General features: G+C 40.4%; 1 protein-coding gene across 16 annotated transcripts in view; it reads right to left on the bottom strand.

Moving 5' to 3' along the window:
• Positions 1–23,191, bottom strand: part of auts2a (activator of transcription and developmental regulator AUTS2 a) — a 169,310-nt gene that overhangs the window by 60,929 nt on the left and 85,190 nt on the right. For all 16 annotated transcript variants that reach the window (XM_088397868.1, XM_088397872.1, XM_088397873.1 and 13 more), the window contains one exon: positions 5,743–5,772. In XM_088397868.1, coding sequence (XP_088253994.1) covers positions 5,743–5,772 — 30 coding nt within the window. The remainder of the gene's footprint in view (positions 1–5,742; positions 5,773–23,191) is intronic.

Below are 23,191 nucleotides of genomic sequence, written 5' to 3'. Positions count from 1 at the left end.
GGATGACTGATGAGAACGATGAGGACCTAATACAGGCTTAAAATGATCATCTTGAGGTATTTCATGCCAAGGTGACTATAATGAAAGCTGATGCGGAACAATTTAAAAACACAACCATAACATAATTTAACATGTGATGACTGTATAAAATGTGCTGGCAATTTTAATTACAGTAATTTCTAGGCTATAAGCCTCTACTTTTTGCACGAGGTTTGGAATTCTTTGGCTTACAGTCTAGTGCGCCTTATCTATAGATTTTTCATGATTTTTATGATATTCTAAAATGATTTCTTTGGGTAATACTGGGAATAAAAGTGAAGACATTTTACTTAAAAGACTTGTGGTAGATATCAGCAAAACAGGATTTACGGTACTCTCTGGTGTCAACAAGAGGCTTTTCAAAAGAAAAAAAATACATTCATGGCTTCAGATGTCCCAAGCAGTACTTTTAGCATATTTTATTGGATATTTTTGCAATCTAGCAACCACAGCTTGAGATTTGGTGGTATGATATTGATTTTGATCAGCCCTGCCCACACAAAGCATATTTTTGGCCTCGGCAAAAGGCTTGGAGGGAGGTAGCATCTGCCGAGTTGTGGTTCCCAAAACTAGATTAAGATGACAAGATTTGGAGCATATTGAAACAATAGTGCTGACTTGCCTGCAACTTCAAACTGTTACCACATGCGCAATGTGTGGCATTTTAAGTCCCTTATGAGTGACAACAACCCAGAAGTAAACTCGTTTTTTTAAAGGATACAATGGAATTTATTAGGTCTGGATCATGTTTTGTCTCAGCACATGAAAAGAAATGGCACTATGACAGGCTAGATAATTCATTGACAAAGACTTTTTGAAAATTTAGGCATGTTGATGTGATAGTTTTATTGGCAGTTTAAAGAAAATGTTAAATCATTGAAGTCAGTTTTAATTTCAGGCTGGCAGACCATGACAAGTTTTATTCCTGCAAGCACTTTTAAAGATTCTTGTTTTTTATTTCAAGCATGTTTCCGATTGGAGCCATCATAGCACATTAGTCTTTCAAATGACAAAATAGCACTGACAAAAAAAAAAAATAGAGGAAGTTGTAGAAATTTGAGTTGAGGTCAAATAGTCATTTGACAAAAGGCCATCAAAATTTATGGGATTTGAAATTTGAGAATTGAAACGCGATGGTGAGATGAACCACTAAGCAATGCAATTTTGAACTTCTAAACTTTGATTTGGAGCCAGCCACCTCAAACAAAACTGTTAACTCAGCATTTCCTTGGATCAGTTTAATTTTTTGACGGTGTCCTAATTTTTAACCACAGAAAGGGCACTCAGTTAAATCAAACAGAACTTCGGTTTCAGACTTCCCTCAATTTATTGGAGTGCTAGAATTCTCTAATTTAGTAATATGTTTATTTGTGTTCCACTAACTCTGCCAACTTCATTTTATAATTGCAGGGCTCTTCCAAATCTTCCATGCTGAAAAGTATATTTACCTAAGGTGCAAAACACTTTTTCCAAATAAACCTGGTCTCCATCACGTTTCCACCTGTTGCCAACAGTGTGTTCAAGCCATTGAGTGAATAAACTCAATTTAGCACTCCCCGTCTGAGAATTTAGTAAAGCAGGACGTAAATGTGACTAAGTTAAAAAGTCCAATGCATAAAATCCACGCTGTCAAGTCTCAATTACGTTTAAGTCGTCTTTTACTTTTAGTGGTTAAACATCATCTGAAACTATATTTGCAAAAACAGGATGACTTGTGTTCAATTATTAATCCAATATAAAATACTTGCATAGCATCCTGGCTTTTTTAGGCGTCTTTTTCTATTTAATGATCGATCTGACATTGAGGGCAGAAGCGTCTCCTTCCTGACCTTTTCGGTTTTGATATCCTGCTTGCCCGATGGCCATATTACTGCGCTGCTGGGTGTAGAAGTCACACTCTGGTGCTTTCTTGGCTTGGGGGAAGCGTGGACAGGTGCGTGGGTACATTAGCACATGTGCTGGACTGTCTGGAGAGTGTTGCTGCCTGCTGGTCAGGTCATCCATCAGATGGATGCCCCCCCCCCATGGCCCCCCATCAACGGGGCTCTCTGCCAGCCCTACAATCTCCACATTAATTTCTCATCTAGGGTGCCCTAATGAGCTCCGCCTGCTCGTACACCTCGGAGACTCGACTGATTAGCAGAGGGGGGTGGTTTGCCATTTGTCAAGGGCCAGAGATGGCCTTTAAACTGCTGACCTTGCTGCCAAGAAATGGAAGATCAAATGGTAGGTGCAAGAGGGAGTGGAAATGCTATCACTACTTTGGGAATTTTTTTTTCTGGATGACTGCTGTTATGGTAAACATCTTTTTCATCAAACTGAACTCCAATTGTTTAATTCTGAAAGAGATCATGGGTATTTCAGAAGTCAATAATATGTGTCCCCATTAGTCTTACATTCTGATTAATACTGCATTGGTAGAATATGAATTAGGCAAATTCTTTTATTCAGCCGTTTTGCTACTTGCTGTCAACTGAAACTGACACGGCAGTGCCTAAAAAGCCTCAGGTAACAACCGTCACAACTTGCCTGTTTTTTTGGGTTTGGTCATGTGACGTTCTTGAGAAGATACAGAGAACAACGACTGAATCAGGAAAATACTACTTGAACAACTGAAACTTATTTGGGGTTAATCAGAAGCACAGCGTTTGAATATGACTGATCAATTCTGAACCCAGCAAGAGTTTTCAGTTGGATTGGTTGGGTCACCCTAACCCTAACCCCTAACCCTCATCAAAGTTTATTTTCCATGATTCATCTTGGTCCAGTTTTATTATACCACAAAAAATGGCTATTTAACCAAACTTGTGTGTGGAGTACTTACATCCACTGAAGGTGGTATAAACTGAGTCGTTATGGTAAAACCCAAAAAGACTCTTAGTATGCAATTAAGGCAATATGACAGCATAAGATTGACTTCCGATTGGCCTACAAAGCATCCACGAGGTTGGCAATTGGGCGTGATGAGACGCAGCTCTTTTTCTTCTCCCACATCCAACGCAGTGACTCATTTCCTGTGGCTGTGTTTATATGCGACGGCGGTGAGCCATGTTCCTGTGTGAACGTGCCTCACAGGGAGCAGAGATTTGCCACTTATTGGATGGAGGGGAGCCGTGTAGGTCTGTGACACCCGCTAACCTTGGACAGGGCTACTGGGACTCGGTGGGGGTATCCATCACTGTGGCAGCCCTGAGACCCAGACCGGGGGTAAAGCCACAGAAGTTGCAGGGGGGAGGGAAAAAAGCTAGTAAAAATTTAATGCACTCCGCAGAGCGGTCATGTCATACTTGGTTATGGAAAATAATCCCAGATGCCTGCAGTGCTAAAATGGAGCTATAATGTGCTCGCCTCCTAACCCGCCCTGACAGCCATGATGTACGACTACCATTACCGGAAAATATCACTTCAACTAACCCGTGATCCGGCTCCGCTAAGGGTCATATTATCCATGAGGAACAAATTACACTCCCCCAAAGTAAATACAAATTTCCTGCACTGACTGAGTACAAAGCATAAGGGGGAGGGGGAGGAGGAGGGGGCCGGGCGGGAACGTTACCTATGACAACGCTCCGCAGAGTGACAAGGATGATAAAGTACATGACAAATCACTAGCTGACAGGGTACTCTAGTGCAATCAGCCTCAGCCTCAACCTAGTGAGCACCCACTCAAGCCTGTAAACACCACTCTCCTCCTTTGGAGGGGGGCAAAACACATAATCTTTTAACGCTGACAAGTTGCTCTTTCCTTTTTATTACTCTTCTTTCCCACTGCGACGCAGCGAGGGCGGGTTTGGGTTGGGGGTGGGTGGTTGGGTGGGATTGTAAACTGGTTTTATGTACAGTGCTGCCAAGTCGTTGAGAAACACAACTCTTGTGTGAGAATTGCCAGAGGGCAAACACAGCAAAACAATAAAGGAAGATAAATAGCAAATTGTATTTTATGTCAAGGACAAACAGGTTCTTCCGGCTGCTCCAAAGCACCCACTTAGATCCCTTGCCCCATATGACTACATGCATTACGCTACATTTACGGTAAGGTCTGGCTTGGCCGTGAATAACAATGCAAATATGTTTAGAATAATAGCACATAGAGTTTGTGGAGGCTGTCAGATCACATAAACACTTATATATATAATATAATAGATATAATAAATATAGTAAATATAATAAATATAATTAATATAATATAATGACAAAGCGGTACAGAAAATGGATGGATGGATAATATAATATAATATAATATAATATAATATAATATAATATAATATAATATAATATAATATAATTTCTAAACGCTCCAATGTGATTAATACCTGTAAAGGTAGCAAATCTATGAATGGTTCATTTGAAAGGCATGAGAGCGCCGGCGCCTATTCATCCTAAAATATTAAAGTAGTCGTTTTAAGATGCCACTTATAAGCAAAATCATTTAAGGAGTAATGAGTCTAGAGCGACTGCCTCCTGACGATATTATAAAATTAAGGCCCAGACTGTGTAGCTGAATGATGACGCTTGAGTAAGTGTTTAACATAAAAGATTCATTTTTGTAAGTCTGATGGGGAATGCTTCTCTCTTGCTCAGTCGCTCATTTTCTAGATATATGAAACTATTCCAAATTCTGCATGCTATTGTTTTAGAGCGGGCACAAAGGCTCTTATAGTTTCCAAGCACGCACACACAAACAAGATTGCGCACACACACACATGCATATTCTGAGATCCAAATAGTGTCTTATCAGAGCCTGGCAGTCGACATGGCGGAGACCTGCTACACAGGCAGAACATGATTTCTCCAGGGAACACTTTTTCCATTTCCCGCTTTTGAAGGGAAACTAAATACGTTTGTCGTCATTGGAATACATTTGACCCATTAAAAGGATTTCTTTTTAGCATCCTTCTCCACTACGGGGGTTGTGAAGTAGACCGCGTCGTCCAGAAAATGCAAATGACAACAGGGGTAGTGGGTGAGAAGTGAAAAGGGCCTGGCAGGAGTAGATAGTGACAGAGGTGATGAGGTGAAAGAGTCATGTGGGAGCTCAAATGACTCCTTAACAACAAGGCAGAAGACATGTCACAGGGGTCCCCTATTTACTAATTCACTCCTCTTGTTACTTTAACACGCAATTAATCAATGACAGCAAGGTGGAGTTGACGCTGAGGCGGACCGAATGAATTAATCCAGTCGGTTGAGGGATTACAGGGCAACATGTTCTCTCTTGCTTCCAGAAGCAAAAACAAAAAAAAAAAGACAAAGACAGGACCAATTTGAATGGACAACACTGAGTAATGACTCAATTTGCTGCACTGTCTAAGCAAGATGAGGGGAAAAAAGATATTTTTTATTTCAATAATTATTAATTTATTATTTTTAATCATTTTGATCATTTGATTTAACGTCTGAACCTTTGAATGATTGGATATTTTTGGTAATACTTGAATTGTTCACATTCATTTGACCTCAAATAATGTCATGTAAATGCTTTTTTTTAACAATTCCTAGATAAAACATGATAATATGCAGTCTAATTTATATTTTAAAGGTCATTAAGAACATTTATAACAAATCCATAACTAATTAAAGTGTGGTAGTATGTCTTCATAGGGTGTTTCATTATAATTGCATTTAGCTGTCAGGCTGAACAGTGAATCTTTTTCAAAAGTGATTTAGACACACCCACAATGGGATAAAAACTGTCAGGCTTACCTTGCTATCCTGGTCAGTCTCCGTATCACACTGAAAGAAAAAAAAGATACTTGATGAGGTTCCATGCATCTGAAACTGTCACGCACTTCAAATTTATGGCATATTTAATCTTTCCAAGGACAGTGAATGTCATAAATTGACTCAATCTCGGTATTATTATGCGCAAATGTGCCCAAGTTAGCAAAAAAAGCTATTTGTGGAGTTGGAAGCTCATGAAGAAGAACAACAATTATTATTCCATGGAATGTGTTGTTCCTTGAGGCTTGGGATGAAGAAGGAGAGAAGCAAGACAACCTTGTCAACGGAGACAGGAAAAAGGTGGCTAGATTTGATTTTTTTTTTCCCACCCTCTTCCAATTTCAATTTCAAGGTCCACTTAATTCTTTATCAACTAATTAGTGTCACGCTGGGTGACTGGCAGCCCCACAGTTGTGCATATGGCTGAGGTGCAGGGAAGCACTGAAGTCAGTAATGAAGAAGGCACTGGGGGGGAATATAGGCAGGGATTGGCATCATATATTTGGGAGGATGAAAAGATTGACAGCCCTGGGAGTGAGCGACAGAAGGCACTTCTGTCTTGGCTCTCCATCTTTCTCGCTTCAATCTAATTTTTTTTTTGCTGATCTGGAGCCTAAGGTAGAAGGCTGGCCATGTGGCTGCTAGGGTATGTTTCTCAGACTGGATGCTAAAAGGGGGCCATGCGAGCTCAGCAGGAGCATAGCATCCAATTTACAGGCCTGTCCCACATGGCCCCTGGGGCAGCCGGCGGCATGCTGCCATGATGGTCAGCTCCAGCAACTCATAAATTATGCAGTGGCAATAAACGCACTGGGCAAACACTCCTCAGACGCTCCCTTGCTCTTTATTTCTCTCTCTCTCTCTCTAGAACATTCCGACATCCATCCCCAGTACTGTGAACGCCAACAACCTTCTCGGCAGGATGAATAAATGAGAACGGGGAGTCGAGGTTCTAATTAGAAAGGACAATTGGCCTGCAGGAACTGAGTTAGGATAAAATTCTGGACGCACACACTCTTCCACTTTATTGGGAAGACTTTTGTTAGGGAGAATTTGGGTCCAAGGAACATTTGTGAGGTCAGGTGGTGCCAAAGGTCAAGGACAGTCATGTTTGTCCACATCTTCTTCTCTCTTGGTCAACAAGAAAAACAATTCAGGGTACCGTATTTTCCGGACTATGAGGCGCACCTAAAAACCTAAAATTTTCTCAAAAGCTGACAGTATGCCTTATAGTCCGGTACGCTTTATATATTGACCAAATTCCGAAATTTAAACTGGCCCGAAGCATTGTGTCATGAGATCAATCTTAAGTGGCCCGCTGAAGACTATGAATCATGAATCAAAAAGACTATGGATCATTATTTTGTGATTATAAAGTAATTTGTTGTGTCTGATGTTGAAATAAAAAAAAGATAAAATGGAGAATGATTTGATTTGGATTGCAAATCTGACATGATGCATTAATAGTGTGCCTTATAGTCCGGTGCGCCTTATATGACAAAGTTTTAAAATGGACCATTCATTGAAGGTGCGCCTTATAGTCCGGTGCGCCTTATAGTCCGAAAAATACGGTAAATATACCATACAGTCCCAGGTCTAGTTTGGATTTTAAAGTATTACCGTGACAAACTAAGAAATCCATACGACACTGAACGCATCAGTAAGAATGACAAAATGACATCATTGTTTTAGCCTTCATAATATTCTGTACCCTTCAAAGCGTAGCGAACTCGTACAAATAAGCGCAAATAGCTAACGAAATACGTTTGCATTTCTATACATCCAATTTGCTTTTGGAATCAAGAGTAACATCTGTTATAAATTGTCAGTCGTGGCCTCCCACTCACAAGCGACTAATGGAGCCGCAGACAAAATCCCAGCATTAGCTGCCTCGACAACTTCAATCTATTGAGGTCTGTCAGAACGTGACAGCACACTGAGTACTCATTAGCGACTCCTCCGACGGTACACGCCACGCAATCGGGAACACGGGCGTGCGACAGGTTCAAATAAGCAACATTATTTGCGATTTATCTATCATGTTGGGAGCAACTTTTTTTTTTCTCCCCAGTTCTTCTTTATCTCTTTTCCCCTTTCCTGCTCGCGTAGCCGATTGCTTTGATTGCCAAGAGAGAAGCCGGCTGGAATGACTTGCCCTCGCTCGAGAAGCAAATGGAACATCCTAATGGAACTCATCGTATTATCCGATGCAAAAGTGCCATAGCTCATTACTTTAAGATAAAAGGATATCATTCTAGACGGCAAGCAGAATTGACTTTCTGTGCTGCGACTTGATGATGATTTAATCAACTGCTCTCTTTCACTTCTCATCCCGCCGCCTGTCGCATTCGCAGGTAGCGCTAAACGAAGCGCTCGAGCCGCTAGTGCGGGAAGAGAAAAGAAAATAAATTGCTATCATTATGTTCTTTTCCATGGGAATAGAGGTATGTAAATTTCCCAGAGCAACAAATGGGGGAATAAAATAGAAAGTTGATAAAATTGAAATACCTTTACAATAATAAAAAAAAAGCTGAAGATCAGCCTTGACATGCAAGCACAAACAATAAAATCATCCTTTCATGGGAGGAGATTTCACACAAAAGGAAAAATGCTAACAAATGACTGTATAATGATAAAAAAAATATCCCACGCATGCAAACAAGCCTGAGCTGTCACTCACTGAGTCATCATAGCATAAATAAGTAAATATCTTCAAACAGGGGAAACAAATGTCTTTTTGAAAGCTGTTTTTGATCTTCACTAAAATCAGAAATGGACATTAAAAAAACAGATCATCGTGGTGTAAACATATCTGGCAATGATTTAAAAAACATCAACAATGAGAGAAATATCTAATTCCACCACTGTGTGTATGTTTTTATTTAAAAAGTTGGCTCCCGAAAATTAGTTCCTGCTCCAATCATGCTTAATGCCAACTCATGAATAAATCTCCAGCACCTTATTTAAACGCTACACATCAAAACAAATCCGTTCCATTCCAGCAGTTTTAAATTTCTTACAAAATAATCATTTTCATGTAAAATCACAACAGTGGTGCCATTGAGATCGACACAGATTTTAACTCAAAGCAACCATCACATACAATAAGCAAACCATAAGTCCAAGAAGGGGGCCAGCTGACAAAAGAAAGTGCTCACCATTTACAGAGGGCAGTATTATAGTCTATAACAAGAACCTCGTGTTGAGTTTAAGTAACTCAAGACTGTCAAACTTCAGCTCTAAGAGTTGTTGATGTTGGCCAGTATCCGGACGGAGCACTCTCATTGGGCTCTTGCTTTTGGCCGCACGTTCCTATAAATTTCTTTACCTTCTGTCTGAGCATCAAGCCTTTGTTTACATTGCTTTTGAGTCAGAGTGAATCATTCGTGTTTTAAATCCTCCCCATATGTGAGTAATACTTCTTGAAAAGCAAAGGGGAACATTAGAAGGCATGCACCGAATCCGAAATGTTACAGCTAAACTATCAACCGCAGCAAGTCACCGCTGCAAAAAAAAATAAAAAATCTGCAGACCTAACCACATCACACATATAAAAGAGGTATGCAAGTTACGACATTACCTTTGCCAACAAAACCTCAGAGAAATCCTTTGGTCTGAAATGACTAACATATGATGTTTTTAAGACAAATATGTTGAAAATAATGGAACTGAATTCAAACAGTGTGTCGTTAGCGGTTTGGTTTCTAATCGGCCTGCGGAGTTACGCATTTTCCTAAAATGCATGTGAAGTGGTTGCACATGGTCCCCCCCCACCCCGTGAAGCCTCAGGTAAAGCTGCTCTCTATCCATGACCAAATAATTAATTATGGTTGATAGTGGTTTCATGAAAGCATCCCTTTGCTCACAGGATGGGGTCTGTTTATCAGGCTGAGCCAGGCTGTCCTTTAGCATGGCTGAAGGGGTTAAAAAAAAAGAGGGGGAGGAATGCTTGCATGCCTGGAAGCTGGAGGAACAGCATGAGCGATGGCAGCCATTGCCACGGTCAGCTCTGACGGTGCCAATTTAATGAGGTGTTGTCGAGGGCTCCTCGCTAACAGCTCCTTCCAGATATAGCTGAGCATCCTGATGGTTTTCGGATACAAACAGTCGCAGGGCAAAATGGTACCCTTCCCGCCCCCGCCCCTCCCTCCTGGTGCATTCTGTTCCATCTGCTGCTGGGGCCTGGTTGCCGTCGACCGCCTGCCTGTCACAGCGTGTGTGGAAATTAGCTGGGGAGGAGGTGCTCGCTTGTGCTAATTACATTTTAATCATTGGAAATGTGTTGGCAAATCAAGCCTTGATTGCCATCTCGGAGCCCAGAGCGCCTCTCTGCCATAACGGCGTGATATGGCAGCACGCCTTGTCCTACTGCTGGCCATTGGGGCAATACTACATTATTCACAGGGACCAAGTTGACGAATGGATATTTTTTTTTTGACATGACAATTTACAAATTCTGGGCACAGATAAATATTTCAATTGTCGTCCTGTACAATTTGTAGTGGAGCTACAGAGCAGCGGGAGAACATTTAGATGAAAGGCCTAAACAAAGACTGTTTAAAGTCACAGGTTAGCTGAAGCTTAGCGTTTGTTGAGTTCTCGTCCCATTTTTATCGTATATTTTCAGGCGGACTTAAAATCATTTGATCTTCTCACCAATCGACATTGCGTCTTATGTTGATGGATATTGGAGTTGACTAAAGTTTGACTTATTCGCTGTACTCATTTGGTTCTCTTAATTTGAAGTAACCCGATGTGCCCTATGTATGGAGATTTCTCAAAATAGACTTATTCATTGATGGTAAATAGAAAATTCCTGCCATAATGTTACTTAAAAATAACAAGACTGGCACAATTTAATAATTCTGAAGTCAGCATAGGGCATTAATAAAAAAAAAAAAAAAAAAAAATTGGGAGATGAAAGAACAAAAATATACTAAACTGACCTCATCGTATTTGATGCCTGAACTTTCTTTTGGCCAGTAAATGAAATTTTGATTTAACAATTTCTATGAAAGACATTTTTTGTAAATACGTGTAAAAGTTCAGCTCGTTGAGTGAAATACAACATGACATGCCTGACTGGGTCAGCTCTTTAAAATGAATTTGGCTCCGCAGCGATGACATTGAACATGCAATTTCCACAACATCTGCTTAATGTCAAGCTGTCGTATAAAAGTATTGGACACAAAAGAGCTGGAAAGAAATCAAAAGCAAAAGAAAACAGCTTGCACTTCTATGTAGTCATATAAGGCAAAGGCAGCCAAAAACGTTCCGTCAGGGAGGACCAGACTTTTGTCTGGACTAATACAATCGGGTCTGATCCAGATGTGAAGATCCGGCCAAAAGCAGCTAGCTAACATCTGAATGCAATTTCCTTTCAGATGTAAAGGCTGAGCCACAAAATTTTCTATTTGACTGCAAAGCCTGAATTCCAGTCACAGGGTGAATTTGAGCTAAGGGAGGGATGACGTGGGAGAAGGGCAGAAAAATGAAGCCTTCCATAAAATAATCTGAATTTTATAGCCTGTGACCTATGGTTTCACTACCCCGGAGTGCATTCTTAATAGATTATATTCTGCTTTCAACTCACTCAGAGACCATGTTTTAAATCTGGATTGTATTAATTCCGTACAGCTATAACAATATACGTTGGAAGTAAAAAGCCTACGCCCAAAATGTCATATTTTTGCGATATAGAAAATTGACACTACACTAAACCGATAATGTGGCTTAAACTCAATAGAATTGAATTGGAAAAAATAAAAATAAAATTAAAAATATATATTTTTTAAATATAATAGTAATAATAATAATAATAATAATAATAAAGTAAAGTATATTAAAGCTTATATTGTAAACTTTAGCTCACCTGTTTCAAGGTCAAGGTCCGGGGGCCAGGTACGGCGCGCCAAATCATTTTAGATGGCCCGCGAAGAAATTGTGCATCAAATTCATATGTCAATTCCAAAATTTCAAATTGTTTTCATTTTTAAAAAGCAACTTTTCCTACCATTCATTTTTTAAAAGCTTTTCTATTTTTAAATATTTGATTTGATTTCAATATTTCATTTTTAAATATTTGAACAGTTTTATTATTCTTTGTTTTGAAAACTAGAAATTCATCAGTTTGTTGTGTAGCCTATTCTATATATACAATATGAGACGTTCATACATTAATTTGGATTGACAATTTTAATGGCCCTTTGAGGCAAACTATGACTATGATGCAAAAATAAGTTTGACACCCCTGCTTTAGCATTACACTTAGTTAAGGATAAGGTGCAAAGCTACTGTCAATGAATAGCAGCCTCTCTCTTCTCCCACTTCCTGCCCTTCCCTCATACTATTTCTTGGCAGAGGGAGGGAGGCAAGGGGAATGGGGGTGCATCAGGATTAGGTTCTGTGCCTCTAATCACTTAACTCCTCACACCTGATGGCACACTATTAACTTTGAATATCTCCAGTGACCCCTCGGGTCGTTGCCCATCACATCAAGTTTTTATTAGGGAATTTTCCTCATCATTAGCCATGGCCTGGAAACGAGCCATTAATATTCATACTAGCAAAGCAAAATGAGGTCCCACTGATTTTCCATCATCCAGGCTATCTGAGCAGCTGCCGCAGTTAACAATCACCCCTGTGCCGCACATTTGCTACGTATCATTATGAGGCTCCATAAAGTTTCTTTTTTTTTTTTTTTTTTACATACACCATGATGGGAATGGATGCAAGGTGGCGGAGGAGGAAAAGGCTGGCAGCCAGCTGACACCCATCAGAGAGTAACAACCTAGCTTTGCCAACAATCTGCCTGCAAGTCTCATGCAGAAAGACTGGCGCTGTCAATGCTAACAACCCCTGCAGGCTCTGCCAGACACACAGCTGAGGTATGGAGAGGGCCTCGGTGCCCTCCCATTAGAACACATGCTGTTTGTCAGGCCGTGCTGGCAGCTAGACATGCTAATGCATTTGCAAACATCTATAATCTTACAACAAGATGATGACATGTATCTGAAATCAAGACGCCAATTCATTGTGTATACTTGTACAATCTGATCAATCTAAGGACCATGCCAAAACCCACGTGGAAGAATTTGCAAATGAGGGAGGTGATTCAAAATAAAACAATCTGTAATGTAAGTATAATAAATTATTAGAATGTTCGCAGTTAAGTCACTTAATACATTCCAGCCCCTGAAAATGGACGTAATTTAATGTCTGTGATTCCTAAATGATAAATGGGATATTATTATGACACATAAATCAGAGACTCGTGTCTCTCAGGGTCATTCCTGTTCTGAAGCCCAGGTCTCCTTAAACAATTTGCAGTGGTGAGAAGAAAAGCAATTTAAATTGTAGATGTTGCCTCTGTTGTGTTTTTAAGAACGAGAGGAAAAATCTTTCTTGCCCTCTAAAACAAACAAACGTGTATTGTTGTGTATGGTGTCGTCCGTCCGTGAGAATTGCAAAGTGATAAATGTGAAAGAAAAAAAAAAACGAGAGAAGGTTCCACAGTTGGATGCCAACAACATTGAAGGCAACACCCTACATTCCATTAGGGATGATAAAAAGAAATTTTGTGACCGGTTATCTACATTACATAAGGCCTTTTAAATTACCATATTTTCCGCACTATAAGGCGCACCGGATTATAAGGCGCACCTTCAATGAATGGCCCATTTTAAAACTTTGTCCATATATAAGGCGCACCGGATTATAAGGCGCACCTTCAATGAATGGCCCATTTTAAAACTTTGTCCATATATAAGATATATAAGATATATATTTGGTCCGCGGGTCGGACTTTGGACACGCCTGCTGTAGTGGCTCAATATTGGTCCATATATAAGGCGCACCTGATTTTAAGGCTTTTGAGAAAATTGGAGGTTTTTAGGTGCGCCTTATAGTGCGGAAAATACGGTAGCTCTTAATACCATTTGTTGGCAATGGCTAATTTACGTGAACTGGAAATTTTAGAAACAGCTGCATCGTCAAAAACTTCCTCCAAATTGAGGACATAAGGTGAGACAAAAAAAAAACAGATGCAGCAGCTTCAGCACCGTCTTCCGGATAATTAGAGCCGCTGTGGGAGAAAAAAAAACACTTCGTTATTCTCCCTCCCTTTGCGAGCTGTCACGGGCTACATCTGAGTCGCCTCATTATACAGAAACTATTCAAATAGACGCATACACTACACGCTCCTGTCACTGTCTACAACAGATGCAAACAAGCAAATATGAATAAACATTAGTTGGTGTTGAGAGCTGGTCTTTGAGCTGCGAGGCTTACAAAGAAGCGCTTTGTACAAAATAAAAATATTTATTCGGGAAGATGGATGCGAGGCAGAACGAAATTAAAAGGAACCCATGCTAAGTGCTAAAACAAATTACTCGCAGCGCACCAAATTATATTTGCTCCTCCATCAGTAAGATCAAACGAGCATAGTTTGACTCTAGTGCTAATGATTTCCTGCGCTCACCTCCTGTCTTATCCCATGGGTGTTAATAAACACGAGGCTTTTTGTTTGTATGTTTGTTTGGGCTATTTATATATTTCCCTAGCTCTACGTTCATCCAGCTTCCTCCCTCCTTCACAACAACGTATTGGAAATAAGCAGAATATCAAGTACTGTAGGCTCTTAAAAACATATGGAATTAAAAAAGGATGAGGTCAGTGGGGGAGAACCTGGCCGAGGACTGACATGATAGAAAATTGGTATGGAATAATTATCATAAAAAATGGGACGGTGTGACTCCAACAATGCATTTAGCAGAATAGTGAAAAAAGAAATCTGTTGTCCGAGCTTAGTACGAGCTCAGTGGCCACCCAATGCGGAGTTCTGTGATTAAGTACCAGGGTAGCCCAATTCTTACCCGAAAAGTGATTCGAGGAAAACTGCAGCCACTACAATCACCCTTAATAGTACATGAGAATAAAAAATGGACGTGCAATTACCATTGAAATCACGCTAAATCAGCGCCAAACGTTTAAATCGAGCGGCAAACCATTTGGCTGACCATTCCCTTCCTCGTCACCACTTGTTCCAATCATTCCCATCTGACAGAATTCTAATGTTTCATTTGGAGCAAAGCCTCATGGAACAACAGTTTCTTCCCCTTTGCAGTCAGCCTTTTTAATTCCCGACTTTGAATGCCAAACTAAATCACTCTTTGCACAACCATAACTTTGTATAATGCATGTTGTAAATATACATAGAAGATATAAATAAATCTTTAGCGAGGATCTGGGAAGACAACAAAAGTCTCTCGACTCTACTTTGGATTGTTATCAGAGTAAATAATCAAATCCAGGCTGGTGAAGAGAGTTTTTCGTGAAAGTGGTGTCTTGTCAGGGAATAAGAGTCAGTTGTCATAAGAGGCACCAGTGTTTTTCTGGGCCACTGGTTACTGCTACCCTTGAGTGTTGTTATAAAGTCTCTGAATAAGCAATTGTGCGCCAATAAAAACTGACCTACCCTTAGCTCCACTCGAGAGCTTTCAAGCCAACTCAGCACACAATATCCCACATGGTTTATTACAAGCCTTCTTCTCTGGGCTTTCTTACAGAACAAAGACACTGGGGAGGAGGAAAAAAAACAGGGGGGAAAAAAAATCTCGATGGAGTGTTTTGTCAGATATAATTACTTTCCAATTATATGGTCAAAATGTGGCATTATGGGCACTTTGTTGTCCAGGCAGTCTGGCTTTGATCAAGATGTGTTGGAATGTGGTTCGCATTAGTGGGCTCACGGTTATGCATGTTTCCTGTCATGAAAAGGATAACATTGAGGTCAGCGGAGCAAGGAGTCCCCCCCCCCCCCCCTCTTTGGTCGAGCACCACTTCTTGGACGTACTTCCTATTTTGCTGGCCACAGGAAATGACAGATGAGAGAACAGAGGCTACAGGGACCCAAAATGAGACCCCTGGTCCATACAGGACCTTGAGTCAACAACGTGACAAATGAAGTCCACTTCAAATAAACTCCATGGCTATTATTGTTATGGAATTCGCTTTTCCTTCTGTTTTCTGTTTGCATCCTGTGCACCAATCCTGTTCCTGCATCGGAATCGACCCACTTATTTGGCCAAAAGCAAACATTTTGCTACAACACCTCTGAACGGCACCAGACTTTGGCTGGTCATCTACTGAGAACCAACGAGAACCTCTCCTGAGGGATATCAGTGGCATCCTAGGCCAGCCATGGCATGGGCTCTCTCCAAGATCCCTCCGTCCCGCTGCTGTGGACAGCGCCATCTGTGCATCCCATTGGTGAATTGGCAAAAGAAACTGCTGGAACAATCCTGCCCTAATTTGGGCTCTTGGCATGATGGTTGGAGAAGCAGGAGGGTGGCTTCGGTGCGGTGAGGGATGCTCCCTGGTGTTTCGGAGAGCCACTCCATAACACTTTCCTCATGAGCGCTCCTCCGGAGGGCTGCTGGAACGTCTCAGAGCCATCTGGGGACAAGTGGAGTGTGGCAGAGAGCAGCTGGACGCTTACAGCTGCTATTTAAGCCTTGGCAGCACGGCGCCATATCAGTCAGTCAGCAGGAAATCCAAGGGAGCAGAGTAGGGCAAAACCAAACAGCGAGCTCACAATTGATAGTTGCATTTCTGACATTAGGCTAACTTCAAACTTAAAATAGGCTAAACATACCTTAAAAGTAATGAAGGTGGAAATACTGAGCATTTCAGCAGATTGACACAGAAAGGTAAAAAAATTATAGAATTTGACAGTACAAACCTTATCTTGAAAAAAAAACCCAGAGGAATATATTGGACAGCGTTAAAAAAAAAATTAGCTTCTCACATTCTCCCAAAATGTCGATTGGCCACCAGAGACTACACGGGAGATTTTCTCACGAAGCAGAACAAGTCTTGATTCTTATGCAGCTCCCATGAGCACAACCGCCCTCATGAGAAGCTACGTGCAAAGGCTTGTCAGGAGAACATTAATTAAAGTGTTTAAGGTAGAGGAAGTATTGAATTCCTCTCTTCTGAAATCAACCAAGCCCTAGAAGCCAGCAAAACCAACTGCCCCCTGAGGTTAAGTCTTCCTCTGGCTCAGGCCCGGGAGCTAAATGGAAAAAAGAGCCCCACTAAGACCAATTAAGGCCTTCACAAGGAGACTGAAAGGAAGACAAATGGAGGGAGAAGGCCCGATTACAAGAAACCTTTGTACAGATGTAAAGCAATTAGAGCAGTCTCGAGGGCCAGACAGTGCGGTACCTGGGAGTCATAGATCCTCCGACCAGTCAAAAGTCAAAACAATTCCTCTATTCTGTTTAGGGCCCAAGTCAGCCAGTGTATTAGTGTCATATATCAGTTGATAGGACCAGTATTGGTTTTCTCTAGAGCATGGAAGTGATGGTAGTCTGCCAAAGGAACCACTCCACCCTCCATTATCCCTCTTTGGACAAAAAGGACTCTATTATCCATTCAAGCAAGTCTTTTGGATAAAACAAGGGCAGGCAGGAAGTATGAAGGAGCTCAGATGTCTCCTTCAATTCGTGAAGTTTGCCAAAGAGGTCATTCTGATAAAAGCTGTGTAATTATACTGCGCTGTACACTGAACACTAGCTAGTGGAAATATTTTCTCTACTATACAAAGGGAAAGAAACTGTTACAGCTTTGGTCTGAACACTCCCCACCTCCAGCAATTAATTTTTTTTAAAAAGAAAAAAAAACAGGTCATCAGCGACAAATTGATGCAGACTTTCACAACATGATCTGAATTCATGCAACTTCTAAACTGACCTTGCCAGAGCTGTCTACATGTGTTGCTTCACCATTTGTGTTTATAAAATCATAATGCCCAATACTCATTTATTTATTTATCGGTGGCTTTTTGTGCCAGTTGTTAGCGTTAGGCTAAGCTATTTGGTTATTTCAAGAAGGTAAATGTCTATTTTTCTATATTTGCCCTACAATTGGCTGGTGACCTGACCAGGGTCTTTCCCACCTCTTGTCCAAAGTCAGCTGGGATCGACTCCCCTGCGACCTTAAGGACAAGCAGTATAGAAAATTGATGGATGGTTAACCCAGTGGATAATTAAGCAAAGCAAAAAGCCTTCTTGTGACCTGTGATTATGAAGTAATTTTGACAAATAGAAGCCTGCTCTATAATGACCTTCTTAGACAAAGCCCACTGCAGTCCTCATTATTAATGGGTGGCTTTAAAAAGCAGGTATAGGAGAATGAATGTGCTGCTGTCACTGTGTGTAATGGGGCTAATAATGGTGTCCTATGTGGCGCATAATGAACCCCACCCCCATAAAAATGCTATCTCTTTTGCTATGGTTGATGAACACACATTTTTCATTTTCCCTTTTAAATTCAGGTTTAAATTCATAGACACACTTCACTTTGTGCATTAAAAATTCAGGGCTTTACAGTACCGTATTTTCCGCACCATAAGGCGCACTTAAAAACCTCAAATTTTCTCAAAAGCCGACAGTACGCCTTATAATTAGGTGCGCCTTATATATGGACCAATATTGCGCCACTACAGCAGGCATGTCGAAAGTCCAGCCCGCGGGATAAATGTCTATATCTTATATATGGACAAAGTTTTAAAATGGGCCATTCATTGAACGTGCGCCTTATAATCCAGTGCGCCTTATAGTGCGGAAAATACGGTAGATGGTTTGGAAGTACCAGCGCAACTGCCTTGCTTGATGTGGGGGCCAGAGAAAACTATTTCACTTTATAGTTCAAGTTTGACAAAGCCCCATGGTACAGCCAGTTAAAGACTTAAGCAGATGGCCAAATACTTGGCGCAAGAAAATAGCTGCTCTGATTTTTTTTTTTTATTTTGGCACCTCGACAGGCATATGGCAAGAGTTCATTCCAAATAGTCCAGAAAAAAAAAAGAACTTGCCTGAGGGAGAGCAAAAGCGTATAAGACAAGAAATAACAAGAAACAGAAGAAATGAGAGACTGACAGAAATATGTTGAAATGCCAGAAATATGATAGTTTACTCTATACACATCTAATTTACTCTGGGCCTATTCCGAAACTTCCAGTCTTGAATAATCATGGTCATAATAACAGTGAGTGGAGGGGATAAACAGAGTTCTGTTTTAAATCAGACACAAATCAACCGCACTGAGGGGGCGAATGAGGGAACGCGTGCCTCCGGCGCTCTGGGAAAATCAAACTTTAAACCGTCGGCCAAAGCTCACGTCCTTTTGTGTTCAGCCAAAAGATTAGGAATGAGGACATTTCGCGGTCAGTGAGTGAGTTTCAAAAAAAACGAGCAGATCATTTGTGGTATTTTATATCAATAAAGACACAGTGAAGTCAAATCCACCAGGCAGAAAATCAAATAAAAGGCTCATATCCTGCATAACCTCACACCATGAAGTGGTTGGGCATCTTCTGACTCTGATTGGGAAAGAGTTTGCAAAAACAACATTGCTAAAATAAAGCTCCATCAAGAAAAGCACTTTGGAGTGCTTGTAGGGCTTTTACCACTCAATGTCACATATAAAAACGATTTTGGGAACTTAAATCTCATTGACATAAGGTCAAGGGTCAGTCCAAAAAAAAAAAATTGACATTTAAAGGCAATCAATGTATGACATCGTTTTGACTTTGCTTTTAACAAGAAAGAAAAGGCCAGCGTTTATAATATGTACATACATGGAAAGATAAAGTACAAAATGGCGTCCTTTAAAAAGATGATTAATGTTGCTCGTTATTCACCGAAAGCTTGGAATAAGATAGAGCACCTGAAGAAAAATGTCTGCGAACCTGACACGAAAGTGAGGCCAAGGACGTCTTATCCCAAGCGTTAGATTGCTTTCGCATCAAATGATTAGTCTCATCCATGCTAATTACATTGAATGGAAACTAATTAAGAGGAACTACGTGTCAGCTAATGAGGATTTGGTGCTGTGTCCATCTTATAACATAATTTGCTGCAAGCTACTTCTTTCAACATCTTCTCTAACCAAGTGCCATGAAGGCTTTGCATTATTAACCAGAGCAGATGCAATTGTGTCGTTCAAAAAAATTAGGAGGGCGCGTCGTTTTATAAGACTGTTTTGGAGGAATTCGACAAAACTGTTTCTGTTTGCTGTTTTTAGCGCTAATGCTAAGGTAACTACGCTATGCTGCCAATATACGGCTTAACTGTTCCACGCTAATATAAAGATAAAACTGTTCAAATCCCACATTAATTCCATTAATCTACAAGCAAGCATGGCCAATGTTCATATTGCAGGAGCAACTGTTCAGACACCTGCAGTTTTAATTCCTATCAACCACACTGACTCACTTTGGTATTTGAGTGGCAAATATACTGTATTTTCTGCACTATAAGGCGCACCTAAAAACCTCCAATTTTCCCAAAAGCCGACAGTGCGCCTTATAATCAGGTGCGCCTTATATATAGACCAATATTGAGCCACTACAGCAGGCGTGTCGAAAGTCCGGCCCGCGGGCCAAATGTCCTTATATATGGACAAAGTTTTAAAATGGGCCATTCATTGAAGGTGCGCCTTTAAATCCGGTGCGCCTTATATATGGACAAAGTTTTAAAATGGGCCATTCATTGAAGGTGCGCCTCATAATCCAGTGCGCCTTATAGTGCGGAAAATACGGTCGGTTGAATGAGAGACATCATGTCGCTACATCGAGGCTAGACATTTTAGTGCTATTGAAACACACAAAAAAAATCTCCCAGAGATTATTTTCTTAACCCTCCGTCCATTGAGACTTTCAGAACTAGCTTAGCGCTGAAATCAAACCGAAAACACTGATCACTCCATTTCACCAGTGTTGCTGATTAAATGTTAAGTGTGTACAGTGCAATTTGCTAAATTACAAGTATTTTGCGCACATAAATATAGTTTAATTACAGTAATTAAAGTAGATTATGGCAGATTGGCAGATGGGGAATGTAATGTTGTTTTAATTACAGTTTGAATGCTCTGTAACGCAAACAGAATGTTAACCCCTCGGAACAGAATGGGCTGTTAGGCTCTGACAAATTGTATCCTGATGTAGCGTTGAAAAAAAGCTCATAATCACATGCAGCTACAACGTGTGTGACAAAACGAACGAGAAAAACAAAGACGGGCCTGCGAGATGGAAAAAGTGAGTGGAAGAGAAGAGATGAAGCAGAGACAATGAAAAACAGATGACCGTGCTATTCTTGGAGGAGCTGACTGAATTAGAATGACAAGTCAAATATTTGGACTAGAGTTAATGTGGCATTAGAGGCAATTAAATCAGATTTAAACCTTAGGATCAATCACAGAAGATTTTCAACTAGCTCTTGTGGTCGGATTTGCAGAATCATTGGGAAATTAAAGTCTTGGCATACACATCAAAGATTAACAAAGGGGGGGAAAAATGAAGCTGACATGGAGTTAAATTGGCCACAAATAAAGGGATACATGAGGCTTTTTCGAAATGACCGAGGGTTACGGAGGTGGGCCCACTTAAGCAATTGAAATAAGAACCACATGAGGGTGTAGAGAGAAAACACATGTTCCACTAAGTCCCGACATACATGAGGTCAATGCGTCTGTAGTTGACTCGGTTCAAGTACCCTGAATCGAGACGCATCCTCTCCTCGCTGCTATAAAGCTGCGTAGCAACATTTAAATGATTCGAGTCAATAGCCCATTAGAAATTGTAATTGCAGGTTCCGTGCCCTTACGTTAGTACTGCAATAAAGTTTGCCTTTGGAAAGGCCGTTATATGGGTTTATTATGTCGTTTTTGGGACCCTAACTTTTTTTAGGTGAGTGGATCAATTGTAATAATTTGGTGAAGGTGGGAAAAATGTCAGACTGTGTTTAAATCAGAAGCAAAGAGGCAGTTGATAAAAAAAAAAAAAAATCCGAAGAAGCAACTTATAAATCAAGAAATATAAAGAACCAGCATGGGATTTTCTAATTAGAAGTCCTGTAAATTTCAAGTAACAGAAATATCATTATCAAAAATGTGACAACATAAGTGGGGAGAGCACAGATGATGTCAAGTTGGCCTTTCTCACAGTTTCCATTGACTTTGAGTCACCCAAGCCTCTTCACTGTGTCCTGGCTTCTGTGAGGAGATCACAGCAGGGTGCCCACTCTGCAGCGTTCAACTTCTTTTCTTTGGATTCATGTGTAAAAATGATGGACAGATCATAGGGCAGGACAAAAAAAAAAAAGCCACTCACATGGAATTGAAGCCACTTCAATTTATAAAGATTTTAAACTGTCACATAAGTCAGTGGCTTTTAGACAAATTGAATAAAATGGAGCCTTTCAGGGGGGCCAAATGAAAAACTTGAATAGATGCATTATCCTTGGTTGGCTTGTCCAATGACCTAGTGGCATTTAACTTTCTTACATTTCACATATATATATATATATATATATATATATATATATATATATATATATATATATATATATACCGTATTTTCGGCATTATAAGGCGCACTGGATTATAAGGCGCACCTTCAATGAATGGCCCATTTTAAAACTTTGTCCTTATTTAAAGGCGCACCGGATTATAAGGCGCACCTTCAATGAATGGCCCATTTTAAAACTTTGTCCATATATAAGCTGTATACATTTTGGACACGCCTGCTGTAGTGGCTCAATATTAGTCCATATATAAGGCGCACCTGATTATAAGGCACACTGTCGGCTTTTGAGAAAATTGGAGGTTTTGAGGTGCGCCTTATAGTGCTGAAAATACGGCACATGTTTCCGATTAATTCCTATTATTCAGCAGGAAATAACTCACAATGAACTCCAGTCTACTGCATTTTGATTATGATTAAATAAATTGTCATCAAGAACTAAAAGAGGTTCTATCTCCTTGACAAAACAACAAATTGATGTTTTCCACCATCAACTAATCGAAGCTATTTATGTTGGGGGGGCACAGCAGGCTACAAACATCTGGCTAGAGTTTACTCATCTCAAATGATTATTTCCCCAACTCAAGGTGATTTCTTGGTCTTAACAAGGGCCCCTTCATGGCTTTTTAATGTGATTATGCTGCTGCATGTAACAGACCCCCCCCCCCCCCCCCCACCTCCCATCAGACACCAGCTAATTGAATCCCCGGCTAAATTAAAAAAAATTACTCATGTGAGTCATGCAAATGATTTATGATGTCTACTTAGGCAAAACATGTAGCAAAAGCGGCAAGCACCTTCAAGTGACTCAATATTTATTTTTGGAAGATTCTCATGTGTTTCTCCAGAAAATGAAAACAAGAAAATGTTGATCCTTGAAGGGTGAAATGGAATTGGAGGGTACTTTTAATACATTAAAGTTTCCCTTGAAACATCGACAGACAAATTAAATTCTATTCTAATTTCTGATTCTTGATCATAAAAAAGAACCGATACCGTATCGGCACCAATACCTGGTATCTGCACTCGCCCATCCTTAATCATTAGCGACCCGCTTGAGGTTAA

This window comes from Syngnathus floridae, chromosome 15 (genome assembly GCF_059516105.1).
Source record: "Syngnathus floridae isolate MCC-2025c chromosome 15, RoL_Sflo_1.0, whole genome shotgun sequence".
NCBI lineage: Eukaryota > Metazoa > Chordata > Actinopteri > Syngnathiformes > Syngnathidae > Syngnathus > Syngnathus floridae.
This window is presented reverse-complemented; position numbering and strand designations above follow the sequence as displayed.